The sequence below is a fragment of the Micropterus salmoides genome, unplaced genomic scaffold, assembly GCF_014851395.1.
Source record: "Micropterus salmoides isolate LMB-PRFRI ecotype aquatic unplaced genomic scaffold, ASM1485139v1 Ms_hic_scaffold_23, whole genome shotgun sequence".
NCBI classification, from domain to species: Eukaryota; Metazoa; Chordata; class Actinopteri; order Centrarchiformes; family Centrarchidae; genus Micropterus; species Micropterus salmoides.
The window spans coordinates 8821916-8840235 of record NW_024041484.1 but is presented as its reverse complement, the minus strand read 5'-3'; the positions used below and the strand labels follow the sequence as shown (position 1 = coordinate 8840235).

General features: G+C 42.3%; 1 protein-coding gene across 1 annotated transcript in view; it reads right to left on the bottom strand.

The window, feature by feature from the left end:
- Positions 1-6723: 6723 nt before the first annotated feature.
- sox5 (SRY-box transcription factor 5) overlaps positions 6724-18320 on the bottom strand; it is a 90440-nt gene continuing 78843 nt past the window's right edge. Inside the window, 6 exon segments of the mRNA XM_038738552.1 lie at positions 6724-10041; positions 10044-10063; positions 10775-10991; positions 11972-12145; positions 12663-12765; positions 16059-16234. Of these exon segments, the coding sequence (XP_038594480.1) occupies positions 9764-10041; positions 10044-10063; positions 10775-10991; positions 11972-12145; positions 12663-12765; positions 16059-16234 (968 nt within the window). The 3' untranslated portion in view covers positions 6724-9763.

Sequence of the window (18320 nt, the reverse complement as noted above, 5' to 3'; positions counted from 1 at the left end):
AATTAAAAATGCAAACTTGAGCGCTCTCTCTCTTTCTCCCTTCCTCACTCTTTTCCTATGTCTCTCTGCTTTTCTTTCCCAGGCCCAAATAAGCAGCCAACAAAGCCATCTCAGAGTCTGGGGGGTGAAATCGAGGCCCCTGGGCTCTCTGGCTCTTTGGCTGGACAACAGTTTCCTGGCCTGAAGGGGTCAGCGGTGGGCTGTCTGAGAATCTGGCAGCCGTTGGGGTTCCAGAGGGGATGTTTTTCGGGGGGCCGGGGTTGGGGGGGGGTATCTTGTGGCTGGTTGGCATGGAGTGAACACTGACAGTTTCCAAATAGCGTTGTTCCTGCCAGGCCCCGCTGAGCTCTTACACATTACGCTACACACAGGAACAGACCAGAGGCACTCGAGGCCTGGCACTATAAAGCCCCTGACAGATTCATAAGAAAACGATAGGGTGCCTTATTTATTTAGGATGTTCATACTGTAATGTTTCACAACTCTCAATACTCCAAACAATTATAACATGGGGTATGGGGATGTATAATTCCTGGTTGGAAACAGACTCTATGAATCTCTTGATAATTTCCCAGAACTCATTTATATCTTTGTACTCTATAACTTTTGCAATCCCTAATATTCATTATGTGGTATACATTACGTTAACTCTACTATAGGTGTTCCTGCACCTTAGAAACATTTCACATGCTTGTGTTTAACCTCTTCAACTTATAATTACATTTTGTTCACTGAGGAAAGCAGAATGTTGTCTGCGCGTCCAGTCCAGTGATTTAAAATCCTTTCTCTTGTGATCATTGATTAGGATGCATAGGGCCAAAAGGGCTTTTATTGCCTTTGCTTTGATGTTTGATGATGCTAATGGGACGACCCAAAAGACTCCAGAAGGAATCCAGGGGGGGAAATGAGCATCAGGCTTGACAGATGCTCCTTTTTATCCTATGTAGTGGAAGACAATTGTAGCAGCATCTGGGATTCCTCACGATGTCCCAACAAAAAGACAAGCATGTCAGAATTATTTTGCCTTCTTTCCCCAAGTTTGACTACTTCTACGTCATGTTCGGTGACGGTAGAAGCAGGAGTTTTATTTCATTTTAGTAAACGTGTAGCTATTGGCCAAGAGCATTATACCAAATGTTTCACACCTGTGGCGTCACTTTCTGCACGCTATGACCCCATTTAACATTAAATCTGTATTTGGATATCCTGTCTACTTAAGGAAAAATGCATGTTAATGCAGTTGTAAATACATGCAGAACACACCGTGACCAAGATGCGATTGGAGGGGCCAGACCACATCTGGAGGTGGTCAATTGCTTCCTTTGACCTGGGTCCGCCTGCCTTCTTTGCATGTTGGGATTCGATGACATTGCAGGCAGAACTGAGATAAGGAGAATGCTTATTAATACCAGGTGTGAATGAAAAGAGCGTGGGTCGGTAGTCATTTTCCATATACAGATCACCTGTTCATACCAGGTGTAAATGGGGCCTAGATTCATGTTGTGCACCCACACACACACTCTTTCTACCTACTGGGATGGCAAGAGGCAGAGCCCACATTCACTGCAGAGTGACGAAGAATAGTTCCAGGTTTACTTTCATTCATAAAAACAGAAACATTTGCAGTTGGTTTGGTCAGGTGGATCAGTGAAGGTGGTCCCTGGCACCACCTTCCTGATCACCTGTGGTTGTAGTCCAAAGTGTAACCTCCCATGTCTCTCGGCCAAGTCATGGCAAAGGTTAGGACAAGTTAGGACAAAAATACTGTGATGTCTGATCACTTCGTGAGTCTCCTTGTTGCACTGTAGCATTGAAATGTGTCTTTCGATGGAGTCATTTCTTCCCAACATGATACTGATGATGTCTGGCCAAACATCCCTTTTTTTCATTCTCCATCTGACTTTTACATACATGCCTGTCATTGTCATGGTCTCTTGGCTTTAGACTGCTCTGTTATTCATTTTTGGAGCGTGCCCTTACTTACAGTATCCCACATTCATTTAGACATTGGGTTTGTTATTGTCCTTTTACTCTCTTGAGCCACTTTACTTGAGCCTGTTTCCCTTACCATGCTCACATGCTTAATCTGTCTTCACCTCTGTCCTCTAAGTCTTTTCTACATTCTTATACATAATTCCTTTCACATTGCTTATTGCTTTATCCTTTTATTTACAACCTCCTTTTACCCTGTGCCTTTTAATGTCCCCTGTTCAGCCCTCTTTACTCTTACGTATTTGTTTTACCTCTGTCTTGTGTCTTATTCCCTTTACCATGTCCCCTTTTAATCCCCGTGTCTTCCTCATAAACCCTTCTTACCCCTCTTCACCATCTTATTCCTTTTACCAATGTCCCTCTGCTTCTTCGTATTTTCATATCCCTGAGCTGATTCCCTTGTCCCCTTGCTTACAGCCTGTTGTATTCCCTGTCCCTCTTCTCATCCGTTTATCACTGGCCCTTGTTCTGTTAATCCCCGAGGGTTTTGTTTATTTGTGTTGGAGCTGCTTTTACAGCTTGCGACTGACCCCACCTATTTTCTCACCAGTCATTTGAACAGCAGGGCTGCTTTGCAGCTACTCCACCAATTAACATACCATTAGCATAATATTTGCATGTGTGCATTAGGGTGTTGATGGGGAGAGAAAATAACAGTTTTACAGTTTTTTTTTCTTGTCTCAAAAAAATATATTTTATGGAATGACGTTAAAGCACCCACGGGCTTCTTTATCTCGCTTTGATACTGCTGCTCAGTCAACAACATCATATTTTCAAGTTTGCTGTGAAAAGTTATGTGGCTCTCGTGTGATTGGCGCACCTACACGTTATCATCTGATGATTATCAGTTTAACTATTCTAATTTATTATATCACAATTATATTTTGATCAAACTATTATATAAATATCAATAGAAAAATAGTGCTTGGATCATTTATCAAAATCAGGTTTTGTAAATGTGTTTTTTAAGGGGGAAGTGTGATGTTACCAGTGAAGTAAAGTCAGATCACTGAGGTCAAAGGTGAAGAAAAGGGACAAGAGAGAAGAGTAAGAATCCGACCAACAGACAGGAAAGCTCATGAATGAAAGAAAGTTGGCACACAAGGAGGCAGAAAACAAACAACCATGGTCCAAAGACGCTGATACATGAAGGGAAATGGACAAATTAATACATTTTGATGTACACAGGCAGGGAGAGAGGGTGAAAGTAGGCCAGCTGCTGCTGCTGCCGCCGCCAATGGAGCTGGTGAGTTTTTCATGTGAGAGTGGCGGCTGAGCAGAGGGGCGACGTGTCAGGGGCGTCGAGCCTGTTTCCCAGTCTTGATTGGGGATCAGCCCCGCGGGCCCCGCTGTTCTGCTGCGTGCCACGCCTGTCCCTCACACACCGCCGCTCTCAGATCTGTCACATTAGGGCCGTCGCTCAAACACTGACGGCGCTTTGTGATTGTTTGTCTCGTGTCATGCTGATTACTTTGCTCACTGAAACCTGACTGAAGGAAGTGGATGGAAGTTGTGGCGAGGAAGTCACATGGGGCTAATATCCGCTTGGTCATTGGTCACGTTTTCATAAACCCACCCAATCATCTCGAGGCCCATCTCCTCTCCAGAAACAGCAGATGCCAGATACAACTGATTTGTCATGTTTGTGTTTAAGACACAAGGACTGAGCAGTGCGGTCATATCACATGATAATGTGATATGTGCTACATGTGAAGTGTCACACATTAATCCAATGTGTAAATTCCTCACACTTAAATCATGTAAAATAAAGTAACTGGGTGGCCATCTGCCAAAATCATACAAATATATATATTTAATATACCATATGCTTGCATATCTCTATTTTATTTTGCATCTCAGCATTGTGTTACTTTATTTTTATGGTTTGAGTGCAGGCACTTTCTGATAAGGGATTATTTTATGGACTCTTAATGCATCGGCCAGCTAATATTAATGACCAGACACAGAGCCCCTTCTCAATACCCCCCGCATCATGGAGAATGAGGGGCGACTGATGAAATATTTGAAAAATTTTGCTGCTTAAGTACTCTGCTGAAATCATTTTTACGAGACTTTTATGATCGCCCTTTTCTTTAATGATGCTGCAGTTTGCGTATACATTAGGATGTTAGACAGGGGATTAACTGGACTGCCAGAATCGAAGATGAAAGAATCAGAGGCAAACGCTACAGTACCAGACAAACACATATTTGTAATAATATGTGGTCTTTGGTCTTGAATAAGTAATTGTAATATTTTGCAATTCTATTTGCTACTAGAATCAACTAGACAATAATAATGTATTTTCAAAATCAAAAAACCTGATCTAGATTCTCAGACTTTTATGTTTTAATATAAAACCATAGTTTTATTTGGATTTTTGCACATCACAATGTGAGTATTGCTTAATGGCAGTTTACCAGTGTGCTGCCTGTCCTGTCTAAACTGTATCTTCTCATGTATTATGTCAGTAGAAGCAGCTTTAAGTGATTTTTAAATTAATTCACAAAACATTCTCTTCATCAATAAAAACTATATATAAAAATAACATGTTGCAATACAGTCTAATTTAATTATAACATCATAGCTCATATTTTTAACTCCACTCTGCAACTCTACAATATTCTGTGTGTTTAGTCCTGCCTCCTGCATTGTGAAATGTGTGCTCACGCTGTATAAATGCAGTTATATATAATATCTAGCAGGCCTGTTGGCCTTGGCTGCTCTGCTGCACTCAGCTCTCTAACTGCTCTTGTCTCTGTATAATCCCCCCTCCTCATGAATACATTAACGCTGGAGCCTTAAACTCAGCTTAGCTGGCGGCTCAGCGTCACAGCACATCCTATTACCGACTTTAAATCATTAATGTGACATCGTTTTCACTCAATTTCCAAACACCCACGGTTGAAAAAGGCATACTTCACTGAGCCGGTGCCGAGAGAGAGAGAGGGCCGTGCTCAAAGTCACACAGTGACACATGCGCACAGGAGGGGAGCGTTTAGACAAACATATAAGTGCACGTTTTTCTCTGAGCTATATGTGATTCGCACAAGCAAAAAAAGTTAGAGCTAATTAAATCATGCGGAGAATATTCAGCAAAAAATTAACAGGCATTCAAATGTAAATATGTGCCCACTGTAATAGTTTTCACTCTTTTGTCTCAACATTTGTGAGAGAAATTGCCAGTGGATAAGTGTGGTTTAAGCTGAGCTAACTCCTGTAGTGCACCTTAGGGTATGTGTGTGTGTGATTTAATCTGTGAGTCTAGCCACAGTTTGCTTCCTCCAGCATCTCGTGTGCTGCTGACAATAAAGGAAAAAGAAAAATCTGAAACCCCCTTTCTTGCTCCTCAACTATTCACACATAAACCTTTTCTCAAGTTTTTACCTCTGGGCTGGTACTGAAAAATTCACAACGCCCAGAGAACAACTAAGTCCTTTACTTAACGTAGGAGTTGGATCTGCCCCCATTGTGCCTCTTTATTGCATCAAAAGGGCTTTTTTGTGTGTGTATGTGAAGCTATGGTAATTAGCAAACCACGTAAAATCATCTCCTCTGAGTACATTTAACAGTTTTTATGCGCGTGGGGTCAGAGCAAGCGGTGGGGGTTGATTGCTGAACATATGGACACAGATGGGGACAGCATTTTAATGGGCGCGCTGAGTGGGGTTTTGTGTTTTTAACCCTTGAAAGTGGAGGCATGAACATCCTCAACATCCTTAAGCGAGCATCAATTAAAGATTTGCTTTTAAACTGGCGACAGGCGGCTGGCGGCTAGCATCCGGCACTTTGACGGGGGCTTAGAGAGATGGTCAGAGTCTTACCTTTTTTGTTTTTGTGACTCGCACATGTGCACACAGTCGTGTTTCCATCACTTCAGAGGACATTAAATTAGCTTACATTCAATTCCTGGAGACTTAACCTAACCCTAACCCTAACTACGAGGTGTACTTGCCTTACCCTGATCTTAAACAAAGTCTTCATACTAAAGTTTGTTGATTTACTTCATGGGTATTTGCATTTTGTCCCCATAAGGAAGGCGAGTCCCCACAATGTGACTATGTAAACAGTCCTCCATAACATGACTAATACACGCACACACACACACACACACGCACACACACACACACACTTCATCACTCACCCACCTCTCCTCTCCTCCCATGTCCCTTGTTGTGCTTAATTAGGTTATCAGGTTGCTAACGGGCCGTGATTCGGCGCCACGTCTCCCAGCTGGCCCTCTGATTGGAGGGGCAAGAAGGTGGACTTAGCATAATTAACACGTTGTTATGGAGATGATTGAATTGTTCGGCGACACACGGGCAGCGCCACCGTGATGGCTCACATTGTGCAGCTAAGTGGAGGACAGAAGGAAAAATGAAAGGCTTTTCGACCCAAAAATAAAACACAGGTGGAAAGAAATTGGATCCATCACCTGTTTATAATGTCTTTAAAAAACTGATTGAACTCACTTCAGTTTCACAGTTTGTGCATATCTACTCATTTATGAAGCCTATGTTTTTGGTTTTATCAATATGATGTAGGCCGAAACAAGTGTGGATTCATTCACTGTCCTCTCCAGCAACGATATTTCTGCAGAGTTTGCTGTACATTTTGCAAAAACAAGGACACAGCAGTGTATATTTGTATGTTTATGTGAATATGTTGGAACTGTAAAGCCATTGTGTGAATGTATGTGTGGAAGAAAGAAGTGACCAGGACCAGCACAAGTTTTACCGAACACATTGCTGTCTTTATTAGAGCCTTGTCTGGCAGTAATACTGAAAAAAAAAGTGAACTTAGAACAGATGGTGGTGGCAGCCCACGGCTTTTTTTTTTCCTGTTTTTCTTTATTTCTTTGATATTTTTCTTAGTTTTTTTTGTGAGAGTACGGCGACTCCTGCTTTTCTGTGGCATGAATAACATCAATAAAAGAGACAGTAGGGAGAGAAAAAAGAAATATACAACTTATATTACACTGTGTTATGAACAAAATATAAATCTATAACTCTATGTTATATTTACATAATTATCTTTCTTGATTTTTCAAGTTGAGATGGTAAGATATTTTTTTTTTTTACTTGTAATAATTCTTACTTTGTTTTGAGCTCCACTCATGACTTTGATTGTCTTAAATAATATTATCAATATCATTTTCATTGTCTTGATATGGGGATAGACCTTGCCAGCAGGGATGATTGACGTCTTAATTCCCCACCCACCCACGTGATACCCTAAAAATGGATTGATCCACTTAGCCCCCTCTCTCCAGCATTGGTTTGAACCATGGTGTGATAACAGGGGTGACTATACAGCAAAATTAAGACCAAGAGGCTCATTATGTGGCATGTAGCGACCATCTACAGCGAGAATGATTGTGGGGATCACTATGTGACAGCACACCTGAAGAGTAGTCATGGCTCCTATAGCATCGCGTGGAGCTAAAACAAAGCAAAGGGCTCCTGATGAGAAGTGACTTTAAAGATACTGTAGATATGCCTGGTCATCTCACACAAACACAGTGGAACACCATTGGTGGATCACGGTAAACACTGCTTTCCTATGATTAAAAAAACAACAACAAAAAAAAAAAACAACAAAAAATATATGTACAGGATTTTAAATCTAGAATTCTAGATTTCAAGAAATAAAAGGACAGCATAGGATTTGTTTGGTTGTCTTGATAATCTCTTCATTTAAAATATGTGCGTGTTAGTGATCGTGTTTGTGCATGTACGTGTGTGTGAGGATCCAAGCCAAAGATGTTCCACCGTGTCTCTGTGAGGCGGCCAAACTAGTAAACGGGGACGGGACTCTTTGTTCAAAGAAAACAGTTTCCAAAAGTGATAAAACTGATCCCCCCCCCCCCGAAAAAATAACACAAACAAACAAACAAACAAAAAACAGCAAAATAAAAGAGAGGAAACTTCACATTATACATTATAATTACCATTACGAATAAAATTATAATAACAATAAAAAAAATCATGTTCTTCTTTTTCTCTGACTGCACAGAGTCTGAGTGCTTTTTAGAAATAGGTGTGGACATGAAAAGGTTATGTCTTCAGCTCGGAGGAGGGCTGGCGTCGAGTCCGTCAGTCCAGCTCACTGTCCTAACTCCGCCCGCCCACCCGTCCGGAGGATTAATACAAAACGAACGTGTCAAAAAAGAAGGGAACATAAGAATGCAAAACAAAGCAAGGTAAAATGACAACTTTTGTTTAGATCTAAATACCTACCAGCTAAATAGAATAATGTTTCATTGACTGTCATAGTTTCATATGGTCATAAAAACCCGATAAAGAGGAGAAAAATAAATTATACTGTACATAACTTACTAAACTTAGGAAACGCTGACCATCCTTATAATTATTGTTAATAATATTATTAGACTAGAGGCAGTTTGAAGAGAAATAATAAAATACAGTATTCAAATACAAACAGAAACACTGACTGGCTGACTTCACCTCGGCTCCGCCCACTGGGGGACAGCAGGACGATGTTTATTGGAGAAAGCAGGAAAACGCTGAGGGACAGAACAACAGGTGGGTGTGTGAGAGTGTGTGTGGTAGAGTGTGGTACAGTAAATTACAGCAGCAGTGTTAAGTTGCCTGTCTTTCTGTAATCTAGCCGTTTTAAGCCTTTTTCTCGCACTGAAAAAGAAGAGCTAGATTTTACACACATGTGCAAAAGCCCAATAAAGGAGTACACACACAGCACACGCTGACACACACTTGCACTGTCGGATGTTTCACGCTAAGTCGTACTGATGTTTTGTCCAGGATGAGATCAAGATAGAGGGACGGAGCGGGAAGAAAACTGGTGGATTGTCTCACAACACAGTGCTTTCGTTTCTGCTCCGTGACGCCAGAGAGACTCCCCTTCTCCCCCCCTGAAAAAAAAATCCTGCTTAAGTGGGACGGTCCACGCTGCACTGGTCAGTCCTGGATGGACCGTCCCATCAAATTTCAAATGGGGAGAGTGGGCAGTCACAAAAACAGGGGAGAAAAAAGGGGCGAACCGCTGACAGCACACTGCGAGGTCGAAGAAAAGATATGTTCTCGTTAAAAATAAACATGTCTGATGTCTTTCAGGTGCTTTACAACAAAAAGGGGAAAAAAAGAAATGTCTCTTTTTTTCTATTATTATTCAAACTTGTAGCACAAAAACAACAAATCACATTCACAAGCCACTTATTGGCACCGTGTACCTGAGTGAGAATATTATAGAACCAAAGAACAAAAAAAGCTGTTTTTTTTTTTTTTAAAAGTGTCTCTTGATAATAAACAGGTCCGCCATCTTAAAGTGTCATCTGGTAGCCTTTGACAGGTCCACTGGTCCGTCTGTCATTGTAAAATGTCTCCTCCTCTACAAACGGGCCTAAAAGTTTGCTTTCTGAGTGTGATTTTTATTTCTCCTCACTCGTGGCATTACACTCTTGCAGTAGTACTCGAATATTCCTCAGCAAACATCAGAGCTGGTTAGGTCGCCTCTTCCTCCCAGACTCCAGTTTGTGTAACAGTCAGTGTGAGTGACAGGTCCTGTGCTTCAGTTGATTGATCAGATGCTGGTATCAGGACTCCAGTGGGAGGGGGTTGGCTCTGTTAAAAGAGTCCATGTTAGTCAGGAGGGGGAGATATGGTGGGGTTTGTGAGATTGGGACTGAAGGTGATTGGCAAAAGAGAAAGTTTTCTTCCTGATTGGTGGGTTTGGGATTGTGTGGGATTAACCAGCTGTGATTGGCTTAAAAAAAGGCGACTCTCACGCCGTCCTACTGGGTGATATGGTTGTCATTATCGCTGGCATAATCGGCCTCTTCGTCCTCATAGTCGAAGTCGTCGTACACGTCGCCATTGCTGTCGTCCAGCCGTAGCGCCTCCTCCTTGATTCGTGGCTCGTCCCCCTTCAGGCCGGGCATGTGTGGGTTCTGGTGATGGTGGTTGGCGTTGGGCTCGGGGCTGCTGGACATGCTTGAATGCTCTGAGGGCATCTGGGGTGAGGGCATTCCTGCCATGGACAGGGCACCTGGGTAAACCACGCCCGCAGAGGAAGGGGCAACTGGCCCTGCTGCCTATAACGCACACAGAACAAGTATTTTAGTACATGAAATGCAGAATTCAGGAAACAGGAGTTTCAAACTAAACTTTTGATAATATATTTTGACCGTAAATGCCTCATTCAGCAGTGATTCACGACCATTTTGTCCAGTGTCCCCTTAAAGGAATAATTCAACATTTAGGGAAATATGCTTATTTATTTTCTTGTCAAGGGTTAGACGAGAAGATCAATACCACTCTCACTTCTGCACGCTCAATATTAAGCTATAGCCAGCAGATGGTAAGCTTTGCTTATTCAACAGCACCTCTACAGCTCCCTATTTAACATGTTATATCTCTTTATATCTAAGTGTAAAATAACACATGCTGGTTTCATAGGCAGTTCTGAGTAAGACTACTTGCCGGTTCCTGACCCTAGGCTGGAAACCACATCTTTGAGCTTCTATAATTTAGCCTGTCTTATTAAGAACCAAAAAATAAAAATCCTACATTCATGCTCAAAGAGTACTGTACCAATTTCTATTTTTTTTTTTACTTAAAACTGATATCCATCATGAGACATGATACATGTTCTAACAAAAAATCTAATTCATTTCAATGAGGTAAAACAACAAATGCAGTGCAAATAAAAATATAAAGAGTAAATACTAAATTCTACTGGTGTCTTTAAGCTATTTGCTATTTTAAGACTAAGAACACGCACAAAAAAACAACAGTTCCCTTACCCCACGCTGAAGTATTGTCTCATTTCCTGTCTACGGGACCTCATGATGGCCTTGTACTCGCCGATGCGCAGCTTCTTGCCGTCCACCAGGCAGGTGCGTTTGGGTCGCGGCTTGTACTTATAGTCTGGGTATTTTTCCAGGTGCTGCTTGCTGAGGCGAGCCTGCTCCTCGTAGTAGGGCTGCTTCTCCAGGTTGGTCATGGCTTTCCAGCGGGAGCCTGAACAGGGACACATTACAGTAATGATCAGTATTGGTTATGTTCTGTATCTCTTTGTATAAAGGGGGGGGGGGGGGGGATTATGATCATTACAGTATACAGAGGCGTAATGATAAAAATCAGTTTAAAGAAGCTTTAAGATCAATTACACTGTTTGTGAGGAACAACTGACCCCGCATCACAACCGCATACCGACACACATTGCATTTAAGGAACACTCACACAAACACACACAGATAATGGTGGTAGTTCGACCCGGAAAGAGAAAGAGAGAAAACGAGGTTAATGAGGAGAATGGCGAGGACGACAGGTACTCACCTAAGCTAATGAGCACTTCACTTAACCTGCCATCATCTCTCTCAGTTCAGTTTATGCTCATAGATTTATAGTAATGGTCGTCTGCATGTGTGTGTGTGTGTGTGTGTGTGTAATCTTGAGCATGTCTTCCCCTGTGTGTTTCATATCTGGTCTGAATTTGCACTTGACTACTGTATGTTTAATGGGTAAAAGCTGTCAGCACTTGGCTGTTCTCTCTCTCTGTCTTTCTCTCTCTCTGTGTTCTGCGATCTGTTAGCAATCGAGAAAGAGAGAGGGGGGTGGGGTGGGGGGCTTATTAAAACCAGATTTTCCTGTGTTATAAAACGCTTAGGAGCTCTTTAAAATGTCAGGGCCGATCCCGGCGGTCCGGGGGAAATGTCAGGCGGCCTCGCGCTGCTTGTTTAATGCATAATGAATTATATCATCATTTGTCGGAGCCGTGCTCTCCCCAGCCGTTCATTAACAGCCGCTTACACGATGCCACCGCTTGTAATGAAATCACTGTGTGTGTGTGTTTTGTGTGTGTTTAAGAAAAGGGGAAAAAAGAACCCGCAGTACATGCATCTTCCTTTCGTTTGGGTTGCATAGTAGTGGGTTAGGTGACGGGGGGTGGGGCAAAGGGTACTGCCACTCAAAGCAGACCACGTGAGTGTGCATCTTACCGAGGATCTTGCTGATGTTGGAGTTGTGCATGTCGGGGAAGGCCTGGAGAATCTTTCTCCTCTCGTCCTTGGCCCAAACCATGAAGGCGTTCATCGGCCGCTTGATGTGCGGCTCAGCGCTGCCACGACCCCGAGCCTCCCGAAATATTCTGGAGTCTGACACGCTGGGGGAGCCTGAGGGGGTGAGGGGGCGAGGAGACGGTAGGGACAACGTGAGGAGAGGCAGACAAAAGGAAACAAACACAGACATAAAGTAGGTGGTACAGTACACCCAGTGAAAACAATTATATTCACATTTGCAAACCTGTTTAGATAAACTAAAAGATTAAAAATGAGTTTGCTTATTAAGCTAAATAACGCATATAAAACTTGTTGAATTATATAAAACAAATGCATTGTCACAAAGCTGAAAAGGTGCCTAAATTTCTTTGCTCATGAAAGGTTTCACAGGACAGCAACAAAAAGTTTATTACTACATATCAACTGTACACCCAGGCAACACTGTTCCTGCTGTGATGAAATGTATCCAAATGAAAATCCGAAACAAAGTAAAAAGAATCACACAATTTCACCCATATATTTTTTAAAAAGCACTCTTTTTGTCACCTAAATGACTGCAGTGTGTGTGTGTGTGTGTGTGTGTGTGTGTGTGTGTGTGTGTGTGTGTGTGTGTGTGTGTGTGCGTTCCTACCGTCAGAGTCTCCGCTCATGGTGAAGTCCAGCATGGCGTGGCTGAACTTGTCCTCCGCCTGCTGCTTCAGCTGTTGACTCAGACTCTCCAAGGCAGCCTTGTCCTAAACAACACAAACAGTTCACAGTTGCAGTCGGTCAGCGAGTGAGTCAAGACAATGAATGTGAATATATGAATGACTGAAAACTTCTGACCCCTAGAAGACTTTTAAATCCAAACATATCAGTCTTACAGTCTGTTTTTAAATTGGTTTTCTGGCTCAATTCATGGTTTTTATCTCTGATATTATTTATCTCATAGTTATAGCTAAAATCAGCAATAGATTAATTTAATCACAGAAATCAAATTTTTTTTTTACAAGACTGTCAGTTTTGAAGATGTATAAACTCCTTCACAGAAATAACAAATAAGGGATCTCATTCACATTCCCCTTTGATCTGAATTAAATCAGTTATTAGTTATTTATTTTTTATAAATGGATCCAAACCAGACAAATAACAGCAGCGATTTCAGTAGATAGACAGTTTGTGTTTTGGTTCGTTTAGATGTAAATTTGAGGGAATGTTAATGTCAACATCAAATTGTTAGAGTGCTGTACGCCTGCATGCTTGAACACACATCTGTGTGCGTGTTTGCATGTGCAAGAATGTTGATTACATTTAGTCCTATTTGGATGTTTACTGTTTTGTGTGTATACTGTATATTGTGTGTGTGTGTGTGTGCGCATAGCCACTCCTGGCAGCCACCTGCGAGAGTGGAGTGCAGCGGCTTGCCTCTCTCTTGCAGAGGCCCCCGAGGGTCGACGCATTAGAGAGAGAGAGAGCGAGGGAGTGCAGCGCGGACGAGAGCGAGGCCACGCCGCACAGCCCCCTGGGTATTTATTACAACCAATAAAAGGCTGATTTACTGAGCATTTACATGCTTAATGCAAGCAGCCGGCACACTCTGCGCTGGGAACCTGCCTGTCGACGAACACACACACACGCACATATGCACACACCGCAGTGCACCAGCGCCAGCCTTTTACAGTTTAATTATACGATTAGGAGCGGTACCCAAAACACTGTCGTCTTCTAAAACAACCTTCCAAAAAGTGTCCCCCTCCATTTACATGTGACCCCGGCGAGCTGGCTGGCTGGATGGAGGGAGGGCAGAATGATAATGAAATGCATTTTCTCTGTTTTTTGTACGACAGAGTTTAATTGTTAGAGATAATACCCCCCTCACCTCAGATTGGAATAAATACCGCTAAAAACGCAGGCTGGGGAGGGAGAAAACAAGGCGAGGCACGCTGTGGGAATGTTCTTTTTTTGTCTTTTTGCAAGTCATTTAAAATCTATTTTATTTTGAATATATTATGTTTTAATAAATGAACAACAATCTGCCAGTGGGTTTGGAATGATTTAGTCATTTTGTATGCAAATCTGAAATATCAGCCTCATTCAAACCTTGTTCAGGGGAAAAAGATTTTAGATTTTAAGCTTCAAGTTGCTGTAACAAAAGGCTTTTTGCTGTGCGAGTGAGTGTGTGTGTGAGAAACAGAGATGAACAGGGAGACAGAGTGGATGACAGGCTAGTCTGACATTAAGCCCCAGTACAGTACATGAGAAAAGTGGATTGAATGGCTGACACTGGAGCCAAGACACAAAGTAGCGACAAAACTAATCCTCTGAGTGTGTCAGAGATGACACCGTTGTATCTGAATGCCGAGAGCTCGTCGGCTTCACACTCGCGCAGCACAAAGCCAAAGGGTCGAGGAAACAGGAGTCAGTGTGAGCGCGTGGCTCCGGAAGCTGAGAAGGAGTCCAAAAAAAAGTAATTTAAAATTCCAGGATTTCAGATTGAAAAAGACCTTAGTATTAGTATTTAAATACTAAATATCTATTCTAATTCTTAGTTTTACATAAAAAAATACAGTTCTGGTAAAAATATAATCCTGGATTTTTTAATTATTGATCATTTCCACCATTATAACTGATTTAGTCACAATAAAAAAAACTTACTTTTTATACCGAATTTCACTAAATTCCTATATGATGACAAGCACCAATTTAACAAGAAAATAATATAATAAAATTACGTCTAGTATTTTATTATCTCCCACAGTGGAATAAAACAGCTAAATACATCCATGAAATGCAATAAATGTGTGGAGCGAGCTGTAAAATATGCTCCTGAAAAACGTGCTTCCAGTAGAACTGATCAATTTCCCTGACTTCCCCTGGTTTGAATCTAACTGGCTATTCGACCGAAGCCTGTATACTGTATCTACAGTAGGTACACTCTGTCACACTGAGTGTGGGTTTGACTGTTTGAAACATATCAGATGAGAGAGTGAAAAAAAGGAAGAAAGACACAGATAGAGCTGTTGAATGTCAGCAGTGCAGATGCTTCAAGCACACTGTTGCTCTATGTGAGTGTGTGTGCGCGTGCACCAGCTGACTCCCAATGTGTTTAACAAATAACCACAATTTATCCACGCTTCTGAGGAGCCGGCGCCGTCACTTCACATTACCGTCTCCCCAACGCCCCCCCACCCCCCCACCCCCCAACACACACAAACACACACAAACACACACACACGCGTACGTACGTAGCCCTGCAGTGCGCCTTACAGACACACTCATAACCTCTGAGATGCCTCTGGTTTTACCTTATCTGGTCCTGTTTAGTTTCAACACATTTCAGCGAGTACACTGTACACTGATTTACCTCCTACATAGTGCAGTGCGGATGGCATATGGCAAGACAAATTATTACACACTGACAATGAGACTGTACAGCTTGTGGTGACATTTTCTCCCCTGCATCTTTGGGAGAATTTGTGAATTTGGGCTCAGTTGTATTTTTTGTTGTTGTCTTGAGATAACATACAACATACATTTCCTTTTAGTTGTTGATGCTGTTGATGGGTGGGAATCATTTGTCATAAAAAGCACAATATCATAATTTGCATGCATTAATAGTGTGTGCGCTGTATTTCTAAATGTATTTTCTGAACCAATATAAATGAAGACTGAAAGTGAAAACAAGTGGTTTTTCATAAAATGTGTAATATATCAATCCAATCCAATAATATTGTATGATATCACATCATTTACAGTGGCAGTTGACCTTTTGAACTTCGGTTGTTATGACTTTGGGTTCATGAAGTTGTAACAAAATTTGTGACCATAAAATCTTATTAAAACAAATTACTATGGTTGCTTGTAGCAAATGTTCCAGGTTTTAACGTGGAGAAATTCACGAAACAGAGTAATATCAGAAAAACTTCTTGATTTTTGTTGTGCCTGTAATGCTTTGGGGCAGATGTCACATTTTTGTCGCTTGTTGCTAAGGTTACAGCACAATCCAATACCATGTGCGATTGTACTGATGTGATTTTAAGTGGTTTACCTTGTCCGAGCGTCCATTGTTGAGGCCGAGGTTGCTGACAGCGGCGACCTTGGCGTCCAGGACCTGCTGCTCTCTCTTCAGCTGCTCCTTCATCTGCCGGGCCTCGGCGAAGGCCTTGGTCACCGCCTCGTGGTCGTTCAGGTAGGCGGTCGAGGACAGCGACGTCAACAAGTCTGCTGAGACACAGACAGGGACACACAGACACAGGGACACAGAGAGAGGACGAGCAATTAATTGGGTTTGCATAGTCATTAGTAGCGAGTGAAAATGTTGATGTGATTCAAGTTGAGCGTCTTTATCTACTGTATGTGTACTTTAAGTGGATTTAAAAATAATAAGAGAAATGAATGAGAGAGAAATTTAGAAATGCATTTTTAGTTGAGCTTACAAGAGTAAGTGAATGTGTGTGCGTGTGTGTGTGTGTATGTGTGTGTGTGTGTTTGGGAAGCGGGCAGGAGGTTTTCATCCAGAATAAATCTTCCCCTGAACCGTGAGGTAAAGACATTAACATACACTTGATGAGGGGAGTTCGCCGGGACATCTGTGTGTGTCTCTTTCTTTCTTCCTGTATCTCCCCCTCTCTCTCTCTCAGACTCACACCCACACACACTGACCACTGTCGTGCTGGGCATGTGAGTCAGTGTGCCCCCTAGCTAGTCTTGCTACAGGCTGCCCACCGCCTCCCCACCTGCCCTCAGCCGTAAACACACACACAAGAAAACAGACCAGAAAAACCCTCACAAATTTAACCTCTGGACATTGCCTTTAAATTCCATTAAAACATCCACCTTACGCACGCACGCCTCTTTTCATCTGAACCCTCACAGTTCTACTTTGAAGAGAGGTGACCAGATGACTCTTATTATGGCTAAAAAGTCCTGCCAATTTCCCCAGTTGAGAACATCTGTCCTGCCACCTGACACAGATCAGATCTCCCTGCTCCTCCTCGCCGCCTATTATTTGTATTATTTCCACAGCTTAGTCGCCGACGAGGCATCTGCTCTGACAGTGTGTGCGTATGTGTGAGCTTGTGTGCACTCCTATCGCCTCTCTCTATCAGTCGGGTTAGCTCTTAACAAAGAGCTGCGGCTGGCTTATGGGGCCTTTATCAGCGCTAATCCGCACCACTAATGCCATCTCAGGCAAGATTACCAGCTTCAGATTGGTAATGACAGAGCCGTGAACTCTTTCAGAAGTCATAACCGGAAAATCTGGACGAGAGCAGGGCCAAAAAGGGGGGGCGGTGGTGGGTGGCAGGGTGGGTGTCGGGAGAGGACAGAAGAGGGAGAGGAGAGAGGGCGATGGAATCGGGTGGCAGTCAATTTTAATCTAGAGTCAAGGGGGGGGGGGGGGGTAGATATTCCTGTGCTCATGAATGTGTGTGAGAGTCTCTGTTTAAACTGACAGCGATGCCAACCATCCAGACAAGTGAATATGACCCAGATAGAAGGGGGAGGAAGGTCTCTCTCTCCCTTTTTCTCTCACTCCACACACACAAGTTTTGTCTTTTTCTGAGCACCAAATCTCTACAGACAGGCGCAATACATTTTTGACCACAAAAACACTCCGGCAGATGAGGTCAGGGGGAACTGCAGTCTTTCATGACAGGGACAAAGACAAATGTGTGATCGTGGTAGAAGTTACAGGCGCTGACGGCCCTTCAGTTTGGTTCTCAGATGGGTAGATGGATGGATGGACGGATGAAGTAGGAGAAAGAGAAACGTGCCTTTGGGTTGGTAGGTGTCAAAAAATGAAGAGAGGCGCACTGCAGAGAAAGTAGCAGAGACAGACAAACTGAAATTTGTGCGGACGCATACAGGGACAAAGTGGAAGGTGAAGCTACTGAAATTGAACTCATCTTTTTACCTGCAGATATGACCCAGATATTCTAAAAGTCTTTGTGAGCATAAACACTGCAATGGCATAAGTACAGATCTTATGCTGGTTTGCACTTATTTCTAAGCTTTTTTTTAATTAAGGCCTATAAAATGCATTCACCACTTTCTCCAGGCATATGTCTTGATGACATACATTTACATACATTACAAGAGATACATAAGTGATACAAAAAGCTCTTCTGAAGTAAAAATGATCCTGTTAACTAGCTGCCCAAATTCATACTAATTTAGCATACACAAAAAATACATTTTATATAATCAGTGGTGGAAGAAGTATTGAGATCCTTTACTGAGCTAAAACTAGTAATACAACAAAGAAAAAATACTCCATTCAAAGCATTAAGTAAAGTTACATAGTTTTATG